This window comes from Akebia trifoliata, chromosome 1 (assembly GCF_017979445.1).
Source record: "Akebia trifoliata isolate Shusen 1 chromosome 1, ASM1797944v1, whole genome shotgun sequence".
Lineage (NCBI taxonomy): Eukaryota > Viridiplantae > Streptophyta > Magnoliopsida > Ranunculales > Lardizabalaceae > Akebia > Akebia trifoliata.
The window spans coordinates 868,380-893,451 of NC_141375.1; the positions used below are offsets into that span (position 1 = coordinate 868,380).

General features: G+C 33.9%; 2 protein-coding genes across 2 annotated transcripts; one reads left to right on the top strand and one right to left on the bottom strand.

Annotated features, from left to right (window-relative positions):
• Window positions 1-1,832: 1,832 nt before the first annotated feature.
• On the top strand, window positions 1,833-4,969 carry LOC147410255 (ethylene-responsive transcription factor RAP2-12-like). Its single transcript, XM_086433268.1, has 3 exons — window positions 1,833-2,307; window positions 3,519-4,461; window positions 4,595-4,969. Exons 1-2 carry the CDS (start codon window positions 2,061-2,063, stop codon window positions 4,421-4,423), a joined length of 1,152 nt encoding a protein of 383 aa, XP_086289394.1. The 5' UTR covers window positions 1,833-2,060; the 3' UTR covers window positions 4,424-4,461; window positions 4,595-4,969.
• A 12,214-nt stretch (window positions 4,970-17,183) lies between these two features.
• LOC147410256 (RING/U-box superfamily protein) lies at window positions 17,184-24,579 on the bottom strand. The gene is made up of 2 exons (XM_086433280.1): window positions 23,607-24,579; window positions 17,184-17,432 (listed from the first exon to the last, which is right to left on the bottom strand). The coding sequence occupies exons 1-2, from the start codon at window positions 24,452-24,454 to the stop codon at window positions 17,360-17,362; spliced, it is 921 nt and encodes a 306-aa protein (XP_086289406.1). The 5' UTR covers window positions 24,455-24,579; the 3' UTR covers window positions 17,184-17,359.
• Window positions 24,580-25,072: the final 493 nt, after the last annotated feature.

Consider the following 25,072-nt stretch of genomic DNA (forward strand, 5'->3'; position numbering starts at 1 on the left):
GTTTCACCAAACGAAACATATGGCATTCAACGAATTTGACTAAGATAATGTATGCCACACTTTTTCATTTTTTTTTTATTTATGAAAAAAATGAAAATAGTCAAATGGAACATTTGAATTTATATGTTGGCAATTCAAGAACCTTGTAGTCTTAGTCCAAATAAGTGAAACCTACCCTTCTTTGTGTTAGGTAAGTAATCCTTAATAATTAAAAAAAAAAAAAAAAGGACTACTAAGATTCAAAATGTGGAAGATCATAGGTTTCCTAGACCTTGTTTCTTCTTTTGATAATGTAATATTTCTTATATTTATAAAAAATAAAATAAATAAATAAATAAAAAAGAAGAAGAAAATCTATGGGTGGATTCTTCCCTGACCCACCAACAAAGCAGAGTGGTTAAGAACGTTCATATTTCTTGATGGGAAGGCTTAATTAGTAAAAGAATTAATACTTTAGATTGTATTAAACATTAATAGAATTTCTTATTGCGTAACATCTCATTGTGGTTTCTATTTCTAACAATACTTTTGTTGGTCAATCTTGAATTGTTGGTTCTTCTAAATTGAGTTAAGAATTCTCTTGAACGTAATGTGTCCACTGATCACAAGATGCAAATAATTCACAAAACAAAACTAATTCGAGTTTGTTATATTAAGGGATTTGCCATTATTTTTAGATCTAGAGAGGATATCAAGTTATATGACATAAAATGGTGGACCCTCATTTCAATCCAAATGAAAGAGACATTAGATAAAATTAGTATAACAAGACAACTTGGTCGAACAAGTAAGCTCAGAAACATGCCCCTAAACATTTAGAGTCGGTATGGAATTTGAGATTTACATTTTACTAATTTTAGTCCAAAATTTTAACTGATTCGACTCGACCCAACAAGGTTCATGTTTCGCCGTGGCAAATGTTTACGCTAGTTTGTAATTTGAGGTATCATTTACTTCATTCTTTTACTAGAGACTAATAAAAAATAATCTAAATTGATTCGTTTTTAACCTTTAAGAAAAAAAATTCATAATTTTCCCAAAGTTTGTCAATCTTCAATTTCTAAAATGAATTTTTCAATGCCATATTGAACATTCAAAGATAGGATTTTATGCAAAATTGCAAATCATGGACTTTTGGGTTAAACATATTAAGGATTTTCACCAAGAGATTGAAAAATCAACGCAAAAGGGAAAAAATAAATCACATACACATAAACATAGAGATTTTTACATAATTCCCTTAAGAATGAGGTACTTTCATGTAGAGATGGATTTATGATGGGGGCTGTGGGGGCACTTGTCCCCACAAGAATTTTCAAAGTATATCAATTAGTAAACTATTGCAACAAATTTAGCGACAGATAAAAAAATCCACCACTATTACCTTCACAATTTTTTTTTTTCCACTCTTAGTAGTCCTCACAACTATTTTTTTTCTCTCTAAGTTGTCCCTCACAAAATAATTTTACTCTTGATTTCCACCACATGAGCAAAATCCTGGCTCCACCCCTGCATGCACGGATCGGACCTATTGTACATTGAAGACGAGGTTGAAAAGGTTAAAAAAAATATTTTATTCTAAAATATCCAAGAGTTTAAAATTGAAAAATCAAGGGTTTCTAACTAGTGGTTGAACAAGAGGGCATTTAAGTCATTCTCTATTAATCTCTGATAGAAGAACAAGGTCAATATCGTATGTCAATAGATCTGTTAACATTTTACAAACATAGGGGGGTGTATTTGAAATATTCATTAAAATCTAGAGGGGTATTTCTAAATCCCCTATTTTTTTCAAGTAAACTAAAATCCTTCTCAGAAGCTCCAGTCTCAAATTGCTCGTTTTACGACACGTTCTCTGTCTCTCTCTGAATCTGTGCTTCGATCATCAATAAAAACCCCACCTTTCCACCATTTCTCAATCTCAGACACCTTTCTTTCTTCGTTCTTTCTTCTTTTTTCTTATTTTCCGTTACAGCTTGAAGAAATCAAATTTAGATCAGACTTCTGCTTGAGTTAGATATATCTGTTTCTTGTTTGAAGATCTTGTAAAAGAAGGTAAGATGTGTGGTGGAGCTATAATTTCCGATTACATCCCAACTGCTTGGTCTCGACGAGCCACTACGGACCATTTGTGGCCAGATTTGAAGAAAAATGCTGCAAATTACCACTCGAAGCCTCTTAGTTCTGAGATTATTGATGTCGACGAAGATTTCGAGGCAGATTTTCAGGAATTCAAAGCCAATTCTGAAGATGAGGAAGAAGACCTCAAATCCTTCTCCTTCGCTTCCAAATCTGGGCTCTCTCGAGGTATCCGCAACTCTTCTCTCTCTCTCTCTCTCAAATTTTCGATTCATTTTAGGGTTTGATGTTGGTTCCTTAGCTGGGTTTCTGCGATTTGTGTGATTTAAATTTTTTTTTTTTGGTTAAATATATATTTTTTCTTTTTTATCTCACAGTTTCGGTTCATTTTAGGGTTTCTGCGATTTTTCTGTGATTAATTTTTTTTCCTTATATATATGTGTATTTTTTTGAAGTGGGGTTTTATTTGATATTCTCCATCTCAGATAATGGATCTTATCTTAACTCTAATCTGATTTTATCTTCTAATTCTCTTAAAACTTTTTTTTTTTGTGTTAAATCTCGTTTTATATGGGTTTCTGTGATTTTTAGTAAAATGTTTTATTTTTTCGTGAAAAACGAAGTTTTTTTTTCCAAGTGGGGTTTTATTAAGGGTTTTTGTTTGATATTCACCATCTCAGATGATGGATCTTATGTTACCTCTAATCTGATTTTATCTTCTAATTTTCTTACAGGTTGGATTTTTTTTTATTTTTATATATATTATTTTTCAATCTCATTTTATTTGGGTTTTGCTTGAATCCCGATGATTTGGTCCAACTGGTTATCTTCTCTTTAGGAGATCAAATGTTCTACCATCAATCAAGTTTGAAACCCCTTGTTGTCTTTAGATCAACCAAAAGAAAGAGGTGAATCTTGGGTTTGATCTCTTGAGAGAATTAACAAATTTTGTATTTGCATTAGTTCCTTAAATATGTTATTTATTTATTTATTCCATGTTCACAATTAGCTGTAATGAAGGGTGAAAAAAAGAAATAACAAAAAAAAAAAAAAAAAAAATTGATTTAGTTTTTCTGGTTCGGATCATGGTTATCAATCCTAAAAAAAATTGGTTGGGAAATTAATTTCTAAAGACAAGAACTTTAGGGTCTGTTTGTAGTTCTGTTTCTGTGCCAAAAAGATATTTTGAGTAGCATTTGTGCAAAAACTACATATTTTTCCAGGTTGAAGGATGCAGACCCTTGATTTTTGCATTAAGTAATTCTTTTATGAATCTAAACTGGATTGATATACTCATATTTTCTATGTTTTGGACACAAATCCTAATTTTTTAAGAGTTTTTTTTTTTTGGTGTGAAAATTCTTCTATGTTATGATCCATTAGAGATTATTGATACACATGCTTATATTACTGTTTTTTATTCTCCAATTGAATCACAGAAAAATCTACTACTGTAAAATCTGTGGAATACACTGGGCTTGCTGAGAAATCAGCAAAGAGAAAGAGAAAGAACCAATATCGAGGTATCCGACAGCGCCCATGGGGAAAATGGGCTGCTGAGATCCGAGACCCGAGAAAAGGTGTCCGGGTCTGGCTTGGAACCTTCAACACTGCTGAGGAAGCTGCGAGGGCTTATGATGTTGAGGCAAGGAGGATACGTGGTACGAAAGCTAAGGTGAATTTCCCCGAAGAGACTTCCTCCACTACTAACGTGAAGCCAAACTCTCAGAAATTACTCCCCAAAGCCAATCCGACCTTGGAAAAGCCAAATTTCAACCAGGATTTCAATTTCGTTGACAACCCGGATCATAATTTCTACAATAATATTGGGTTTATGGAACAGAAGGCTCCAATAGAGGGATCCGGTTATATGGGCGGCTTTTCTGCCATTGAAGACCATGTTGGGTTAAAATCATTTTCCACTTCCGATGGCACTGCCTTGTGTTTTAACTCGGATCAAGGGAGCAACTCTTTTAATTGTTCTGACTATGGATGGGCGGGAGAGCGTGAGTCCAAGACTCCAGAATTCTCATCAGTTCTCTCGACCACAATAGAGAGCAATGAGGAGTCTGAATTCGTGGAAGATGCTAATCCTAAGAAGAAACTGAAGACGAACTCTGGGGTCGCGGTGCGAAATGAGGAAAATACCACAAAGAATGTGTTGGAAGAGGTATCAGCATTTGAGTCTCAGATGAAGTTCTTTGAAATTCCATATCTCGAGGGGAGCTGGGATGCACCAATGGAGGGCTTTCTTGGCCGGGACACTAATCAGGGTGGTGGCGGATCCTTGATGGATCTCTGGAGCTTTGATGAACCCACTCAGATGGTCGGAGGGGTCTTCTAAATGGATATTCTATGAAAGCTGGCTTTATGTAAATAAGGGTACATGTTATAATATACTTCACCATTTTTTATTTAAATTATTTTCAACATGTTTATGATTTTTTCCATGTTTTTCTCTGTACTTAATTGATTCTGTTTGCCTTTTTTTTTTTTTTTGGGTATTTGGTTTCAGGAATGGTTGATGGTGATGGAAATGGAGATCAAAGAAACACATATTTCTCAGCTATGGATGGAGTGTCTTTGCAGGCAGCTTTATTTTTATAGAAAAAAACATATAGGTAGTAAGTCTTTTTTTATTTGAGTAATTTTTAATGTGTTTTGGCTTTTGTTTGAATATTATGTGGATGATGATATGTGATGATATACTGTGGTAATAAACACCAACCAACTTTATTATTTACATTAGATTTTAGATGGAAATTTTATAAATGACAGTGACCAATCGGATGGTCCCGATTGATCTATGGGATGGTTAAGAACTTAAGATCATTCTAGTTTTTTGTAAATATTTAGAATGTTTGGTTCAGTAAGTTTTGCAAAATACAAAGCTGTTTTAGTAATTAATTTCCTCATCATTCAATCCTATATGGGTCATTTTTGGGGGATGCAGTGGTCACTCTAAATTTGCTGGCTTTTCTTCTTGGTAATTACTTGTCTGGCATGGGGTATTATGGGAAATGTTGAATTTGTTTTCTGTTGTATGGATTTTCTTGTATAGGAAACTTGGTTATTTACCTGATTTCCTTATTATTTACTTTTTACCCAAATACTGTTTGCTTGTGGGCTCTGCGATATTACCCCAACATTATGTCACAACTACACATAAAATCAAATCATAAAACATAAGCGAACTTATTATTTTTTAAAGATTTCCTAATAATTTTTTTTTTCTTTAAACTCATGGGCTATATTAACTTCTAAGGAAAAGTAATTTTAATCATGTCTTGGAAGGTGAAAATGATTTTGAGTTTTGAAAAAGAAATTGAAGATGAGGTTGAAAACAAACGTTAGGTTGAGGTGTGGGTAGCTCTTTTATTTCAAAATGATTATAGTGTGTTTTACATAAAGGTTGGCGTGTTAATAGAAACTTTCTTCATTTAGTGTAGGGACCAATTTAGTTGTACACCATCCATTACCAATTGCACTCCATCACTTAAAAATTCTTATTTCTCCATTGGATTACACTTAAAAAAAAAAAAAAAAAAAACTTAAAAATTCTTTTTTCTCCATTGGATTACACTTAAAAGGGAAATGTTAGCACTTTTTTCTTCTATCTCAACCATGCTTATAGAAATTATTGTTTGCAATTATATAAAATAAAACAAATAAAAAAGAGGGTTTTTTTTTATTTAAAGGTTGGTGTGCAATCAGTTGGTCCCTTAATTTAATTCAAGGATATAAAGGAAAAATTGTGGAATTTTCTAACAAAGTGTGCGCTATACAACCGTTTTGGTAATATATATATGGGAGCGGTTCAACAGTTATAAAGTTTACCAAATATTGTGCCCAACATGGGTTAGAAGCTTTGGAATGAGCTGATTTTTTGTGAGGATGATCTCTTTGTAGAGATTACCCTCTCCAAAAATCAGCTCATTTTAAAATTTCGAATCCTAATTTACAAATTGAAGAATTGTGGATCGTCCAATTTTTGTAAATCACTTTTTATGGGGTTAGAAGTTTTGGAATAGACTGATTTTTGGTGAGGTTGATCTCCTCATCGTAGAGATCATCTTCACAAAAAATCAGCTCATTCCAAAGTTTCTAACTTATGTTTTAAAAAATGTTTGGCACAATGTAACCGCCCCCTATATAAAGAGGGCAGTTCAAGGGCGATATGTAAAAACATTTGAAAAAACAATGGTTTTTCAAAATATGGGTTAAAGGTTTTGGATTGAGCTGATTTTTTGCGAGGATGGTCACTATGATGAGAAGATCATCCTCACAAAAAATCAGCTCAATCAGAAACTTCTAAATCCATCAAAAGTGATTTACAAATTATTAAAAAAAGTTGGTAAAAAATTGACGGTCCACATTCTAAATCACTTTTAATGGGGTTAGAAGTTTCAGATTGGACTAATTTTTTTTTCGGATGATCTTCACATCATAGAAATCATCCTCACAAAAAAATCAACTCAATCCGAAACTTCTAACCTATATTTTAAAATTTTATTAATGTTACATTGTTTTTACATATGTTTTTTCATATGGCCCTTGAACTTGTGATATATACATATATAGGGGGGCATTCAATGGCAAACTTTTTAGCAAACTTTTTGGCAAAACTTTTTTCAAAACATGGGTTAGAGGTTTTGGAATGAGCTGATTTTTGGTGAGGATGATCTCTACGGTGAGGAGATCATCACCAAAAATCAGCCCATTCCAAAACTTCTAACCTCATCAAAAACAGTTTACAAAAAATGGACGGTCCACGAGTTTTCAGCTTGTAAACATGGGTTAGAAATTTTGGAATTGGCTGATTTTTGGTGAGGATGATCTCCTCACCGTAGAGATCATCCTCACCAAAAATCAGCCCATTCCAAAACCTCTAACCCATGTTTTGAAAAATGTTTTGCCAAAAAATTTGCTAAAAAGTTTGCCATTGAACGCTACCCATATATATATATATATATATATATATATATATATATATAGGGTCAGGCTCAAGGGCCATATCACTAGGTGAAAATACCCAAAGATCGACGGTCTAAAACCGTCGAATTATGGATCAAGTCGACAGTCATGACCGTCGAATGGGACCATCGAATTTTTTCTTGTCGAAAAAAAAATCGACGGCTAAAAACCATAGAATTCTTTATAAATTCGACAGCCGTAAACCGTCGAATAATATATTTTCGACAGCTATAAGCTGTCGAATAACATATTTTCGACAGCTATAAGCTGTCGAATAACATATTTTCGACAGCTATAAGCCGTCGAATAAATATTTTCGACGGTTTAAGACCGTCGAATCTGGGTTCTTACCATATTTTCGACGATCAGAACTTTTATGTGACAAAATGCTTTTGTTTTCAACCTACACCTGTGAAAAAAAATCACACATTCATATCCACATCAACATTCACATTCCATCCCATCTATTCACATCTAATCCACACCAATTTGCATTCAATTTATAGTATAAAGAATAGTAAGATTTTAAAAAAAATTACTTATATAATTCAAAATTTTAATCTCACATATTGGAAGAATTCCTGAGATCATATTCACATACATCAATGTATCGAAGTCTTACAAAAAAAAAAAAAAAATCCCACTTTCAATTGGACGTGTCATCCCATTTCTTCGTTGTCTTCATAGTATGTTGTAGGATGCTCCGTAGAGATGTCGAATAGGAGATAAAAATCAAACTATTAAAATATCATGTGCCTTTAATTAAGCAACACGGGTGACGGCTGCATGCATAGCATCTACAAGGTGAGGGACTGTTCTAGAGCTTAGACCAGCCATGCGAATTCGCCTGCACAGAAACAAGAGTGAGCAAATAGGGTGAAGAGTCCTTAAAAAGATAAATAATAGTAGGGGAAAGAGCATTGTTACCCATCGGACGTCAAATAGATGTGAAACTCTTTGGTCATGAAGGCAACTTGTTTAGTGTTCAATCTTGTGAAAGTAAACATTCCAATCTGCTTGATAATGTGGCTCCAATCACCTGGCGTACCTGCCAAATGGTAAAGAGAAATATGTTCTAAAACTGAACTTGATTTTATAGGTTATTCTTTCCTCACCAACATATTTAAATAAAAAATCAGAAATCCATCAACCAATCTCAGAGTTTACAATTGTTTGGCAAACACACTCAACTATATCTCATCACTAGGAAATATAAAATACTGCAAGCACGTACTGTGTAGTGTTTCTTTTGCACTATATTGTGTATGAGAAAACTTTCGTTTTTCAAAAAATTTTAAAATATGGGTTAGAAATTTTGGATTGAGCTGATTTTTTGTGAGGATGGTCACTATGATGAGAAGATCATCCTCACAAAAAATCAGTTCAATCTGAAACTTTTAAATCCATCAAAAGTGATTTACAAATTATTGACAAAAATTGGTAAAAAATCGACGGTCCACATTCTAAATCACTTTTAATGGGGTTAGAAGTTTCAGATTGGACTGATTTTTTTTTTCCGGATGATCTTCCCATCATAGAGATCATCCTCACAAAAAATCAGTTCAATTTGAAATTTCTAACCCATATTTTAAAAATTTATAAATGTTACATTGTTTTTACATATGGGTTAGAAATTTTGGATTGAGCTGATTTTTTGTAAGGATGATCTCTATGATAGGAAGATCATCCGAAAAAAAAAATCAGTCCAATATGAAACTTCTAACCCCATTAAAAGTGATTTAGAATGTGGACCGTCGATTTTTTTTATTAATTTTTGTCACTAATTTGTAAATCACTTTTGATGGATTTAGAAGTTTCTGATTGAGCTAATTTTTTTGTGAGGATGATTTTCTCATCATAGTGACCATCCTTGCAAAAAATCAGCTCAATCCAAAACCTCTAACCCATATTTTGAAAAATCATTGTTTTTTCATATGTTTTTACATATGACCCTTGAACCGCATATATATATATATATAGGGACCAAACTGTAGAGATCATCCTCACCAAAAATCAGCCCATTCAAAAACTTCTAGCCTCAGTTTACAAGTTGAAAAATCGTGGACCGTCCATTTTTTGTAAACCATTTTTGATGGGGTTAGAGGTTTTGGAATGGGCTGATTTTTGGTGATGATGATCTCCTCACCGTAGAGATCATCCTCACCAAAAATCAGCCCATTCCAAAACCTCTAACCCATGTTTTGAAAAATGTTTTGCCAAAATGTTTGTCAAAATGTTTGTTGCTGAACATGTCCAATATATATATATATGGGTCCCGTTCAGCAACAAACATTTTGACAAACATTTTGGCAAAACATTTTTCAAAACATGGGTTAGAGGTTTTGGAATGGGCTGATTTTTGGTGAGGATGATTTCTACGGTGAGGAGATCATCCTCATCAAAAATCAGACCATTCCAAAACTTCTAGCCCCAGTTTACAAAGTTGAAAAATCGTGGACCGTCCATTTTTTGTAAACCATTTTTGATGGGGTTAGAAGTTTTGGAATGTGCTGATTTTTGGTGATGATGATCTCCTCACCGTAGAGATCATCCTCATCAAAAATCAGTCTATTCTAAAACCTCTAACCCATGTTTTGAAAAATGTTTTGCCAAAATGTTTGTTGCTGAACATTTCCCTATATATATATATGGGAAATGTTCAACAACAAACATTTTGACAAACATTTTGGCAAAACATTTTTCAAAACATGGGTTAGAGGTCTTGGAATGGGCTGATTTTTGGTGTGGATGATCTATACGGCGAGGAGATCATCCTCACCAAAAATCAGCCCATTCCAAAACTTCTAGCCCTAGTTTACAAGTTGAAAAATTGTGGACCGTCCATTTTTTGTAAATCATTTTTGATGGGGTTAGAAGTTTTGGAATGGGCTGATTTTTGGTAATGATGATCTCCTCACGGTAGAGATCATCATCACCAAAAATCAGCCCATTCCAAAACCTCTAACCCAAGTTTTGAAAAATGTTTTGCCAAAATGTTTGTTGCTGAACATTTCCCATATATATATATATAGGGGACGGTTCGGCAGCCCTAAAGTTTGCCAAGTTTGGTGCCAAACATTTTTTGTAAATCACTTTTGATAGTGTTAGAAGTTTTGGAATATGTTGATTTTTTGTGAGAATGATCTCTAAGGTGAAGAGATCATCCTCACAAAAAATCAGCTCATTTTGAAACTTCTAACCCTAGTTTACAAGTTAAATAATCGTGGACTGTCCAATTTTTGTAAATCACTTTTGATGGGGTTAGAAGTTTTGGAATAGGTTTATTTTTGGTGAGGATGATCTCCTCATCATAGAGATCATCCTCACAAAAAATCAGCTCATTCCAAAGCTTCTAACTCATATTTTGAAAAATGTTTGGCACCAAACTTGGCAAACTTTACGGCTGCTGAACCGTCCCCATATATATATATATATATATATAGGGTCCCATTATTTGGCCAACAGTTTGGCAAACATTTTGGTAAACACTTTTTCAAAACATGGGTTAAAGGTCTTGCAATGGGCTGATTTTTGGTGAGGATGATCTCTACGGTGAGGAGATCATCCTTACCAAAAATTAGCTCATTCCAAAACTTCTAGCCCCAGTTTACAAGTTGAAAAATCGTGAACCGTCCATTTTTTGTAAACCATTTTTGATGGGATTAGAAGTTTTGGAATGGGCTAATTTTTGGTGATGATGATCTCCTCACCAAAAATCAACCCATTCCAAGACCTCTAACCCATGTTTTGAAAAATGTGTTTGCCAAAATGTTTGCCAAACTGTTGGCCAAATAACGCTACCCATATATATATATATATATATGGGAAATGTTCAGCAACAAACATTTTGGCAAAACATTTTTCAAAACATGGGTTAGAGGTTTTGGAATGGGCTGATTTTTGGTGAGGATGATCTCTACAGTGAGGAGATCATCCTCACCAAAAATCAGCCCATTCCAAAACTTCTGGCCCCAGTTTACAAGTTGAAAAATCGTGAACCGTTCATTTTTTGTAAATCATTTTTGATGGGGTTAAAAGTTTTGGAATGGGCTGATTTTTGGTGATGATGATCTCCTCACCGTAGAGATCATCCTCACAAAAGATCAGCCCATTCCAAAACCTCTAACCCTCTAACCCATGTTTTGAAAAATGTTTGTTGCTGAACAATATATATATATATATATATATATATATATATATATATATATATATATATATATATATATATTGAGAGAGAGAGAGAGAGAGAGAGAGAGAGAGAGAGAGAGAGAGAGAGAGGGAGCGTTCAGCAACCTTAAAGTTTGTCAAACATTTTTCAAAACATGGGTTAGAAGATATGGAATGAGCTGATTTTTGGTGAGGATGAACAGTCCTAAAGTTCGTCAAACATTTTTCAAAACATGGGTTATAAGATTTGGAATAGGGTAATTTTTTGTGAGGATGATCTTTATGATGTAGAGATCATCCTCACCAAAAATCAGCTCATTCCAAATCTTCTAACCCCATCAAAAGTGATATACAAAAATTGAACGGTCCACGGTTCTTCAATTTGTAAATTAGGGTTAGAAGTTTTGGAATAGGCTGATTTTTGGTGAGGATGATAAAAAATCAGCCCATTCCAAATCTTTTAACCCATGTTTTGAAAAATGTTTGGCATAATGTTTGGCAAACTTTAGGGCCGCTAAACCGCTCCCATATATATATATATATATATATATATATATATATACACTTATGAAATTGGTCGCTTTTCTACAAAATAGGGCTAATCTCACCAACACAGTGCTGATCTCAAACTTAATAAGGCTTCTTGGCATGGACGAAAAGTTGATTGTCTAAATGAGATAACTCATTATAGGTTCTAATTCACAAATCCAAAAGTATTAGTTAGCTTATAACTTAGATATTTTCCTTTTGTAAATGAGTATTGATAATATGACGCGGTTTTAGCGCACGTCTTGGACGTGTTTGCTCACAACCTAACAAATGTTTGACATATGATGTGAATGGCATCAATAATAAAAAGATTCTCTCTTACATGTTGCCTACATATATTTACTTTCTTAGATTTCAAATCTCAAAAAAGGTCGTTGGCCCACGTAGATTATCACATTATAATCTAAGAACAGTCTTTTAGATTTCATGAAAATATTCATAGTAAAAATAAATAAAACATTATTTTTTGAACTTGATCCAAAGAGTTGAAAATAGAAGGCCAGCGAACATCCAAATTTAAAAATAAAATTCAACAATAACAAATAATTATTTTTTTAAAGTTCATATAAATTTATCCTCTATGACTCCATTGCATCGGATTAGATCGTGTTTTTTTTTTTTTTCACTATACAAGGTGATAGATCTCAATGTTTTCTTTTTATCACATGGGCAGGGGAGAGAAATTAGCACCAAGGGTGTTAGCCAAAAACTGCATCATATTATCAAAATTCTTTGTAAATATATATATGGTCCCGTTCGGCACCCAATCATTTACCCAACAATTTGCCCAACATGTTGAGAGATCATCCTCACCAAAAATCAGCCCATTCCAAAACTTCTCACCCATGTAGGACAAAACATGTTGGGCAAATAGTTGGGTGCTGAACATTTTCATATATATGGGAACGGATCAAGGGCCATATGAAAAAACATATGTAAAAACAATGTAACATTAATAAATTTTCAAAATATGGTTGAGATGATTTTTTGGGAGAATGATCTCTATGATGGGAAGATCATTCGGAAAAAAAAAATCAGTCCAATCTGAAACTTCTAACCCCATTAAAAGGGATTTAGAATGTGGACTGTCGACTTTTTGTCAAGTTTTGCCAATAATTTGTAAATCACTTTTGATGGATTTAGAAGTTTTAGATTGAGCTGATTTTTTGTGAGGATGATCTTATCATCATAGTGATCATCCTCGCAAAAAATCAGCTCAATCCAAAACCTCTAACCCATATTTTGAAAAATCATTGTTTTTAGATATGTTTTTACATTTGGCCCATGAACTGTCTCCCATATATGATTTTTCAACTTGTAAACATGGGATTAGAAGATCATCCTCACAAAAAATCAGCCAATTCCAAAACTTCTAATCCATGTAGGACAAAACATGTTAGACAAATTGTTGGGTAAATGGTTGGGTGCTGAACATTTCCATATATATATATAGGGTCAGGTTCAAGGGTCATATGAGAAAACTTTTGTTTTTAATAAAATTTTAAAATATGGGTTAAATTTTTTGGATTGAGCTGATTTTTTGTGAGGATGATCTATATGATGAGAAGATCATCCAAAAAAAAAAAATCAGCTCAATCTGAAACTTCTAACCCCATTAAAAGTGATTTAGAATGTGGACCGTCGATTTTTTATCAATTTTTATCACTAATTTGTAAATCACTTTTGATGGATTTAGAAGTTTCTGATTGAGCTGATTTTTTGTGAGGATGATCTTCTCATCATAGTGACCATCCTTGCAAAAAATCAGCTCAATCCAAAACCTCTAACCCTTATTTTGAAAAACGAAAGTTTTTTCATATGTTTTCTCATATGGCCCTTGAACCGCCCCCATATATATATATATATATTAAAATTAAAATTAAAATTATATGATTGGTTCACTAATTATGACAAAATCAGTATTTTTCTGTATTATGATAATTTCCACGTGGCACTTATTATTATTATTATTATTCTGTCGTCTTGTTTTCTTCACGAGAAGTGTGTGTAGTGGGGCATGGTATGGGAAGTGAGGTCGGTGAAAGCTTCTGTTGGTTGGTGGAGGACAGTGGGGAGTCAGAAATAGAGAAAGAGTATAGTAGTGGACCCCACAACGTTTCCTTGTAATTCACGGTGAGCTAATAGTGGGACCCATGACTTGATCTGCTACTGCTGTCTCCATTGAAGTGCGTACAACCTTTTAACTGAGCCAAGGAAAACTAGTGGAATTTACTAACTCCACCTTTAAAATGCTTGAATATATATATCACCTCCCCACAACTAGATTCGGATCCAAAAGAAATCGAATTAATAGAAACAAAGCCTCTTTTGATTCTATCGACTAGTACGCATGGATATCTGAAATCGATTTATTTTATAACTTATTTTCATATTTTGTATTGTTGAAGGCACTCGTATCTTTTAAAGTTAATCGATATAATGATTTATAACATAAAGTTCTTTGAGATAATATCTAGCAATAATTCTTGGACTATTGGTGATCTCTACTAATTTATTTTTATTTTACTTAATTATTTTAATATGATTTAAGGTTTCGAAAGGTTCAATCAAAGTCTCTTATCAAGACTGTCCATTCAATTAATCTCCCTACAAACTTCAATCAATCTCGATCAGTTGACTATATACGAGTCATTGCACATGGCTCTATATCGGGCTGTCGATGGATCAGATTAGACCTGAAATTCGATCCATTCCAATAACTTTGGGTTTGGATTTCGATAAGGTTTCAATCCTATATCTTATTGGATCGGATCTAGATGAATCATATCTCGATCCTACAAGGATCCGATCCAAAAATATGTTAGAAAGTATATAATTATATTATATATTTGTTGAAATATAGACAGTTTTATTTAGATTTTGTATACAAAAATGGGATTTAGGCTGATCCAATCCGATTGTTAATGGATCTTAATATTGAGAGCTGATAAAACCCCAATCCAATAGCGATACGATGTGATACTTATCAGATCAGTCCTGGATCTGATCCGATTTGGACCTGATCCATTGACAGCCCTAGCTCTATCAAAATCAAAACCACAATTTTGACTACAAACTTGGAGATCTCATGTGTTAAAATAGCTTACCATTTATTCTGATCTAGTTGATCTCCCAAACGTAGGCCCACATGTCGTGTGTTAGTAATGGAGTTGATACCCCCCGCCCCCTTTTTTTTTGTTGGCTGAGTAAGGTAATTAGTAGTCAACGTGAAAGTGGGTTCAATGAGGTTTGAACATGGGTAGTGGGATCAACTCTCCACACGCCTTTACCAACTTAGAGATGTTGGCACCTTCAAGTTTTGCCCTATTAATGGAGTTGATTGGTGAATAATTTTTTTTTGAAAACAAATAAGAAAAATGATTGAATAGAGGAACTTTGGAGTATTTGTGCACCTCAAATGTCACCCTTTTGATGAAATTAATTTGTGAATAATTTTCTATAAAAACAATTAAGGGGAAGGATTGAACAGAGAGCATTTGTGGTCTCATATGTAACCCTATTAATGGAATTGATGTGTGAACCATTTCTTTCATATAAAAAAAAATTTATTGAATAAAGAACTCCCGAGCATATGGGGATCTCATATGTAACCCTATTAATGGAATTGATTTGTGAATCATTTCTTTCACTAAAAAAAAAAAACAAATAAGAAAAATGATTGAATAAAGGTTAGGGATCTCAAATGTGACCTTACTAATGGAATTGATTTGTGAATAATTTCTTTAAGGGTCTTGTTAACGTGTGCCCTAAAGGCACACTTTGAAGTGCAATAAATACGTTTTGGAAATTTGAAATTGAGGGTATTTTGGTAAAAACTAATTTTTTTAATGGCATTTTCAGTACAAAATCCAATTCCAAAGTGTAGTTATTGCACTTTGGGCCCCCGATAACAAAATCATTTCTTTAAAAGAAAAATGAGGAAAATGATTGAGTAGAGGAGTTCCAGAGCATTTCGAGATCTTAGATATGACTCTATTAATGGAATCAGTTCATGGATCATTCCTTTTAAAAAACAAATAAGGAAAAGGACTGAATAGAGGAACTCTAGAGTATTTGAAGATCTCAGATGCGATCCTATTAGCGGAATTGATTTGTAAATCATTTAAAAAATAAAAAATAAAAAATAAAAAATAAGGAAAATGATTGAATAGAGGAATTCTTGAGCATTTAGGGATCTCATATGTGACCCTATTAATGAAAATGATTCAAATAAGGAAAATGATTGAATAGAAAAAATCCCAAGCATTGGGGGATCTCAAATGTGATGCTGTTAAGAGAACATGTGACTCAAATTTTTTTAGAGTTGTGATAATATGTCGCCCCCCTCTGAAATATGCCCCAATCACAAAATTGTAAACCATTTGCCTCAGGATATGCAGGTCTACCTATGCCCCCACCACAGAACAACGGGTCTGCGTATCCCAAGGCAAATGATATACAGTTATGTGATGGGGGCGTATATCAGAGGAGGTGTCAGAAAATCATTATTCTAATTTTTTAAGAATTATTCGCTCAAGTTTGACTCCACTTTCGGCTTTGGACAAAATGGAATGGAGGAATAACATTTATACGTGCTTTTGGCACTGAAAATTATCGTGAGATTCTAATGAAACAAGTTACATGGTTTTTGAACAATATTGCATTTATTTATTTATTTAATAACTAAAATACCCTTCCACCCACTACATGCATACACACAACATTCTTGTATGATATTTTATTAATGATAAAAATGATCAAACCTTCTAATATAATTACCAATATGTTCGAAGAGGCTACTTACCTAAAAAAAAATCTCCAAAGAATAGTTTTGTACCCACACCTTCATGCATGCTTTTGTTTCCTCTTGTTGATGCATTTTTAAAAATAGGAAGTCTGCTGTTAGAGTATTCCTTATGTCGTAATGTATTAAGGCATATTGAAATGCACTGAATCATCTTATTCAAGATTATAGTTAATAATTATTCAGTGCATATTAATGTATCTTAATACATTATAACATAACTAATACTCTAACATCCAAATATGACCATGATTATTTCAATAATCTTGATTTATATACTTTGTCTACAATGCTTTTACAAACTGATTTTTCTGATAAAATCCATATCCACCGAGTCCAATCTAACTCAATTCAAAAATGGTGGTCCTTTGAAAGGAACAACTAATAAAGAGCCTAACCAGCACATCAAAAACACCTAGGCGATAAGTAGATTTATTGATATTTACTGTTGGATTAAGAACTCATTCTAATTATATTTAATGTTCTTTGGCTGAAAATAAAAGATAAATATAATACAAAATTTTTAATACTAAAATATTTTTAAACTATTTAACTCAACCTCAATAAATATTAGTTACATTGGACTCATGTCATCAAAAAATTACAAAAAGTTCGTGTTGGTTCCTAGATCAGTTCGATTGTGCATAAATATATATATATAATTTAAGTATACAAGTGATAAGTACAATTATAATGTTAAAAAATTCTAAGTTAAATAAAAATAGATTAATAAAAAAAAAAAAACATCAATCAACATCTCTATGGCTTGGAGACAATTTCATCAAATTAACGCCCACAGTTAGAACAGTAATGGTCTTTCAATGGAGCTCCGCAGTTGTAGCAGAAAGTGAACCCACACCTGTTTCCATTAAAAAAAAAATCAAGCTTAATTCACATTAAAAACAATAAGTTAAAAGAACAAGAAGAATAAATAAATATATCTGATAGGTCCCACCTATGAATCTCCCATGTTAAAGGTCAATGCAATAAACTCGTAGCACCTATTTGATTTTAGAAATTTGGAAAAAACACAGAACCCCTACCCCAAGACCAAAAAGGACTAAAGAGCTATAATTTAGATTATTGATTCCACAGTAACAGAGAAGAATAACCGATTATGTTTATTGGATTGGTTTCTGCCATGAAGATTTAAGGGGAGAGACAAACCATGCATGTATGTTTTGCAATGCTGGCAAAGAAAAAACAATACCGATATCTCGCAGATATGTACCGACACCAAATGTTAATCTGTAATCCTCATTTAGATAGTAATATATATAATGATAAGGGTATTATGGTGTTTAACAAGCCATGGTGGACCATACAGTGTTTTAAGAATATTGGTAGTTCTATAAGATGGTGTTTTAACATTCAAGTTCTGTATGCTTAAGTACCACTCATATAGTTCTGTATTCTTTTGGATGATTTATACGGCACTATCTATTGAGAGTTTTTCATTTATAAAACACATTATCTCCAAGATGATTGGTGAAAGAATGGGTTAAATAGCTTTTCAGTAAACCATTCTAGACTAGAGAGGAAGATTAAAACTTGTCAAGTTTTGATGTGACGGTAAACTTGTATATTTGGCAGCATATGAACAGAAAAATCATTTGAAGAGAAGTCCAATGATTTAAAATGGATTATGGATAACATTTATAGAATATTGAACGACAATGTTAATAGTTTCGAATCCTTTTCAGGTAAAGGTGAACCAAGGAGTTTGAACAATGTTGAAGAAAGAGAAATGGAAAGCATGAGTTGGGCTAGATTAAGATAAATTTTGATGGAGTATGGCCAACATAAATACTTATAGATGTAGCAGTGATGATGGAAAGATATGGTATGGGTATTGAGAGCAGATACTATTAACATGAGAGAGAGAGAAGACCCAAAAAGAAGAGTTGGCTATTGAGAGCAGACACGAACACATTTGCCAAATTGCAATAACAGAAAGAGTAAAGCTAGTGTGACTACCATGTTGGGGCCACGTGGACTATCATGTTAGCCTTGATCTAAGGCTATGAAATGGATAGCCACCAAAATCCCAAACTTAGATTAAAATCTAAAACTCTTAAAATTTTGAGATCCCCATGGCATCCGAACTTGCAAGAAGGAAACATTCTTTTTTTTTTTTTTTTTGATAAATCAAAGATCTTGATTGATAGCATGGTTAAGGAGACCATGAAGCTAAGAACAAGAAAGGAAAAGAAAGAAAAGATACACAAACATACAAAGCGACCAAGAGACACAACGAACAATAACTAGCTAAACAACAATGCTACATACCCAATCCCACTTGGTTATGAAGTCTACAAAAGAAACCCCTTTTGACTCGTCAGAAGCCTTGCCCCACAAAAAGATAGTCCTTAGAATAGAAGAATTAATGCCTTGAACCGATGAATCTTTCCCCTCAAAGGTCCTAAGATTTCTCTCCTTTCAAATTTCCCAGCAAATTGCAAATGGAATGATGCTCCAAAGCTTTCTCTTAAAAGCAGAAAAACTCTGCCCTATGTGTAGCCAACCTTCCACTAAGTTCCGAAAGGACCTCAGAGCGCACCACATTACCCTGAATTGCCTAAAAAAATGAGACTAGATCTCTGCGGCTACCTTGCAATGTATGAGTAAATGGTCAACGGATTCCCCATCCTCCTTGCATAACCCACAAAAGTTAATCAAAACAACCCTCTTCTCTTAATGTTATCCATGGTCAAGATTTTGCCTAAGGAAGCTACCCACACAAAGAAGGCAACTTTAGAAGGAACCTTAGGATCCCACACCTCCACCACAGGAAAAGAGGTTGTTAACATCTCCTCCAAATCGCAATAAAAGGACTTAACTGTAAATAAGCCATTCCTACCCGGATCCCAAATGTGCATATCCACTTCCGACAAGGATAAGATCATCGACTCTACACTCACAGCGAGCCTACGCACACGCTCCACTTCCCAATCATTAAAGACTCGTCTAAAGCCAAAATCCCAAGCAATACCAGTGCTCGAATGTCTCAAGAGTGAAGCCATGTTCTTCCCTTTCCTCAACGATAAGGCAAATAGATCCAAGAATTGGTCCTTTAATGGGCTAGAGCCACACCACCAATCTTCCCAAAACCTTACCAAAATCCCATCCCCAATATTAAAACTAATCTTGTCTTGAAACAACGGGAGGATTTTTAAAATTCCTTTCCAAGCACCACAACCAAAAGCCAACTGGGGAGAACCACGAACCCAACTAAAACTCCCTTCGCCATACTTTGATGTTATAACTTATCTTCAAAGACTAGGGCGCTTGGTGTCAAACCTCCATAACCACTTCCTTAATAATGCTTGATTCATCTTCTTTAAATTCTGGACCCGAAGCCCCCTACCTTCCTCGGAAGACAAACACTCTTCCAATTCACAAGATGAAACTTTTTGCTCCTGACACCCCCATACCAAAGAAAATCTCTAAACAACTTACTTAATTTCTTCTCCACCGAACTTGGCATAGTAAAAGGTGAAAGAAAGTACACCGGTATACCAGTTAGACAGCCTTTTAACAAGGTTAGGTTTCCCCCTTTTGATAAATACCTTGCTTTCCACAAGGTCAATCTTCTCCCCACTATCTCCAAAATCAGATCCCAGATTGCAATGCTAGAGTAAGCTGCACCCAGGGGTAACCTGAGAAAAGTCGTAGGTAAGAAACCCACTTGTGAACCCATTGTCGCCCCAAGCATTTCTATAACCACCCTGCCCACTGTAAATACCTTGCTTTTGCTTAAATTCAAAGGAATACTAGAGAAAGCTTCAAAGCAAATAAGAACATCACACAAAAATCTAACCTGATCCTCAGAAGCATCCAAAAAAATCAATGTGTCATCTGTGAATTGAAGGTGGGAAACAACCATGCCTTGGGATCCCACTCCGAAACTTGACAAGTCCCTGTTAATAACCGCCTTACCCACCATCCTCCTGAGAGCCTCAGCCTTAATAATAAAAAGAAATGGAAACAAGGGGTCACCTTGTCTAAGCCTTCTAGAACTCTTGAACCAACCAGCTGGCTCCCCATTAACCAAAATCGAAAAGGACGCTGTGGAAACGCACTTCTTGACCCAATTAACCCATCTCTAACCAAAGCCCATATGCCACATCAAATACCTCACGCTATTCCAACTCACATGGTCGTATGCCTTCTCAAGATCTACCTTGCAAACAATCCCCGGAGAACTCGATTTCAATCTCGAATCAATACATTCATTTACAATCATAACCCTATCTAGAACCTGTCTACCTTTAACAAAGGCTCCTTGATGCTTCCCGATAATACCGCCTAAAACCACCTTCATCCTATTTGCCATCAACTTCGAAACTATCTTATATGTAGCACCCACATGACTAATAGGCCTCAAATCAGCAATGCTTTCCACTCCCTCTATCTTAGGAATCAAAGTGTATGGTCCCATTTGAACCAAAATCTAGAAATCCATCCATAAAGAAGTCTACAATCACTGCCATTAAATCCATTTTAATTACCTCCCAACAAGCCTTGAAAAATTCCATCGAAAAACCACCGGCCCCGGCGCCTTATCATTACTCATACTTGACACCATTGACCAAACCTCCTCTTCCTCAAAAGGGCGCTCGAGCCACCCAGCTTGATTAGAGGAAATAGCATCAAAATCCAATTGATCTAAGAGCGGTCTTGACAAATTATCTTCCGAGTAAAGCTTTGTATAAGAGTCCACAATCCCTTGCCTGATGCCTTCATCATCACACTTCCATTAATCTTAAACTTGGATACGAAGTCTCTTCTATTATGATAGTTTGCCATTTTATGAAAGAATTTCGAGTTTTGGTCTCCTTTAAGCCACCTCACACAAGATTTCTGCTTCCAACAAACTTCCTCCATTCTTACCAACTCTTGAAATCTTGCTTTGAAATTCAACCTAGCTGCTCTTTCCTCATTTGTCAACCCACCTAATTCCTCTTTCCTATCCAGATCATCAATCTGAGCTAACATTAATCCTTTCCTCGCTTCCACACAGCCGAACTTATCAATGTTTCCCTGCTTTAATTTCTCCTTGATGAATTTTAACTTTGTTCTAAAAACAATCCCCAGTCTCCCCTCACAAACTACTTCACCCCGCCAACCCTGAATCAAGTCTACAAAGCCATCTTGCAATAGCCACATATTCTTGAATTGAAACGGGATTAGTTTTCTTCTAGATTCTCCCGCTACCAAAGTAATCGGTCAATGGTCAAAGATGGGATTAGGAGTCGTTTCCCGACTAACTTAGTGAGGAAAGTGTTTTTCTAATATAAACAATGCTTAGACATAATTGAATGAAGGAAAAGGATTCATTTGGCCAACCTCAAATATTTGGGATAATTCTAAACAAAGAGCCAAATGGTGATCCCTGGATGTTTTCCTCATTTGGAAGAAATTCAGTAGAAAAATGAGTATTCTGGTCAAGTTCTCTGTGAATCATACTGACAGGACATAGAATGGGGATGCACTCAAATCGGAAAAATGAGGGAATAGAAAGGAGAAGATAGATTATGGACCAAAAAGACCCTCTATGTTTGTTTTGAATGCACTTTGTAGAGATAATATACCTACTTTTGTTGTTTAATATAACAACCTTTCGTCCATGATTTGGTAAAACACCCTTTTAATTATGTATGACTAAATAGCTAATATACCCAACTTATCAAAACATAAACATGCTTAGAATATATCAAGCTAAGATTCAATTTTTTTTAAGTTAATATTTTATAAAAATATTTCAATTGAATTTTACTGTTTATCGAGCCATTAAATATTGCTTTTTATATCTAGAATTTGCCCATCGAAATTTACTGTTCATTATAGTACTTTGAAAAATAAATAGGGATTTCAACCAAAATGTATACAAAAGAAACTGCCGATAAAACTTTGCGCCCAACTTTATCGAAATAGGAATATTTCGTCGAAATATGTGAAAATTTTAATAATATGCTCTAGACTAAAAGTCCTAATCTGTTATTTTGTTAAAGCTTTGCTTGATAGCATTCTTAAAAAATAAAATACAATCATAGTATCAAATAACATATTTATGAAACTAAATTAATGTTGAATTTATGAAATTAAAAAGAAAAAAAAAAACAATATTAAATATGTATGAATAAATAACTAATATATTCAACTTATTAGGATTAGCAAAAAACATATTGAACTTATTAGAATATAAACATGCTTAGAATACATCAAAATAAGATTCATTTTTTAAAGTTAGTTTTTATAAAAATATTTCAGTTGAATTTTACTCTTTATCAAGCCATCAAAACCATGCATTTTTATATCTAGAATTTGCTTATCGAAATGAATAGGGATTCCCACCAAAATATATACAAAAGAAACTACCGGATAAACTTCATGGCCAACCTTATTGAAGTAGGAATATTTCGTTGAAATTTGTAAAAATTTTAATACTTGTGCTCTAGTGTTTAAGTCCTAGTATGTTATTAAGTTAAAAGTTGTTGCTTTCTAGCATTCTCAAAAAATAAACTACAATCACAATAGCAAATAACACATCTATGAAAACTAAAATAAACAAGTTTTTAATTTTGTTTTGAAGTAATTTTTATAAAAAAATATTTCAGTTAAATTTTACTATCGAACCATCGAAATCTTGCATTTTTATATCTAGAACTAGAATTTGCTCAAAGAAATTAACTCTTCACTAAAATATTTTACAAAACAAATAGGGATTCCCACCAAAATATATACAAAAGAAACTTCCACTTAAACTTCATGCCCAACCTTATCGAAATAGGAATATTTCGTCGAAATATGCAAACAATTTAATAATGTACCCTAGAGTATAGTCTTTTTTAATAATGTGACCATAACTCTTAATATGTTATTAAGTTGAAGCTTGTTGCTCTCTACCATTCTTTGAAAAAAAAAAAAAAACACGAAGACATTAGCAAATAACAAATCTATGTAAACTAAAGTAAACATGAATTAATGAAACTAAAAAGAAATAAAATATTAATCCTAAAAAGAAATATACCTGCATTTCATAAACAAGCAACCCTGAGACCTCTCCACATAAAACTTACACATTGGACATCTCTGCCATTTACTTTTCTTTGCAAGCTTCATCATCATAATATCTTCTCTTCCTCTCTCATCTTCATTCAATTTCTGAAATTCTTCACACTCAATCCCTAAATGCCAAGGAACCTTACATTGGGCACAAAACAATCTCCAACAATAAGGACACTCAGATTCCTTAACAACCATCCCTCCATCATTCACCAACAACGATGAACAATCCTTAAAAGGGCAGTAAAATTTTTCTGACCCAAGAATCGAAGACTCACATAAAGCATCACCCCATCGATTAAACACTTCTGTTGGAAGAATCGAACGACAAAACTCAGGTTCTAATACTCCTTTACAATCAATTTCAGGGCATCTTATTGAAGTAACATTTTCTTGGATCTTCGAAGCAACATATTTGACCATACAATCGGAACAGAAAAAATGGGTACAACCCTTTATGCTAAAAGATTGGTTTTTCGCTTTGGGTTCACAGATTTTGCAAATAAATGAAGAATCTTTCGAACTTGAAGATTCCCCTGTTTCGATAAAAGAAGGAAAAAAAAGGGTTTTTTTTCGAAACGAAGAAATGGATTTTACTTCGATTACTTCATCTTCTTCTGTGAGATCGATAATTTGTTGGGTTCCTTGGATTGAAGCCATGATTGCTTGATGAAGCTCTTTGTCTTCTGTGTATTTTTCGACTGAGATTGCATCCTTTGTGTTGGTTCCTCTACATGAAATGGGGGTGTAGTAGAAGTGATCGTTGTCGAGATCGAGAATCTCTATGATGCTAACATCTCCTCCATCGTCCATCTTCTCTTCTTTGGTTTTTTGTTGTTAGTCTCTCCCTCTCTCAGTCTCTAACAAACGCTCCTCTTCTTTCCTCGAGCAGAGGAAACATTTAAATTGGAAGCTCAATTGGGACTTGGGAGTTGGGATTTGCTGTTACTAACCAAAGATAAGTCTTTTAAGCTGTTAAATTAAATCCATGTCATTCGAATCCTGGCAAATCTAGGAATGGATCCGTATCCGACCTAAATCCGAGTCAGGTCAAGGGATATTAAACATTATCCAACCCATTTTTTATCCGGATCTAGTCAAAGGATCCAAACGTGCTAGTTTCAAATTTCAACTCATGCCCTCCTAGAGGTTAATAGATTGAAGACAAGGTTATCTTGGTCATTTACCAAAATATGAGGAGGTATCTCTAATAAAATAAAGCTCAAGGGGGAATGATTTTATTTTGAAAAATATAAAAAGGTATCTCTAATATTAATCAAAATATAGAGGGACATTCTAAATCACTTGTTATTTTTCAACCACTCCATGACACAATGCGCCTTTTGTTATAAACAAATCTGTTTTAATTGAATTGATCCGTTTTTAAAAGAAATGTAACTCTTGAGGCCACTAAGCATGTATAAGCTTCTC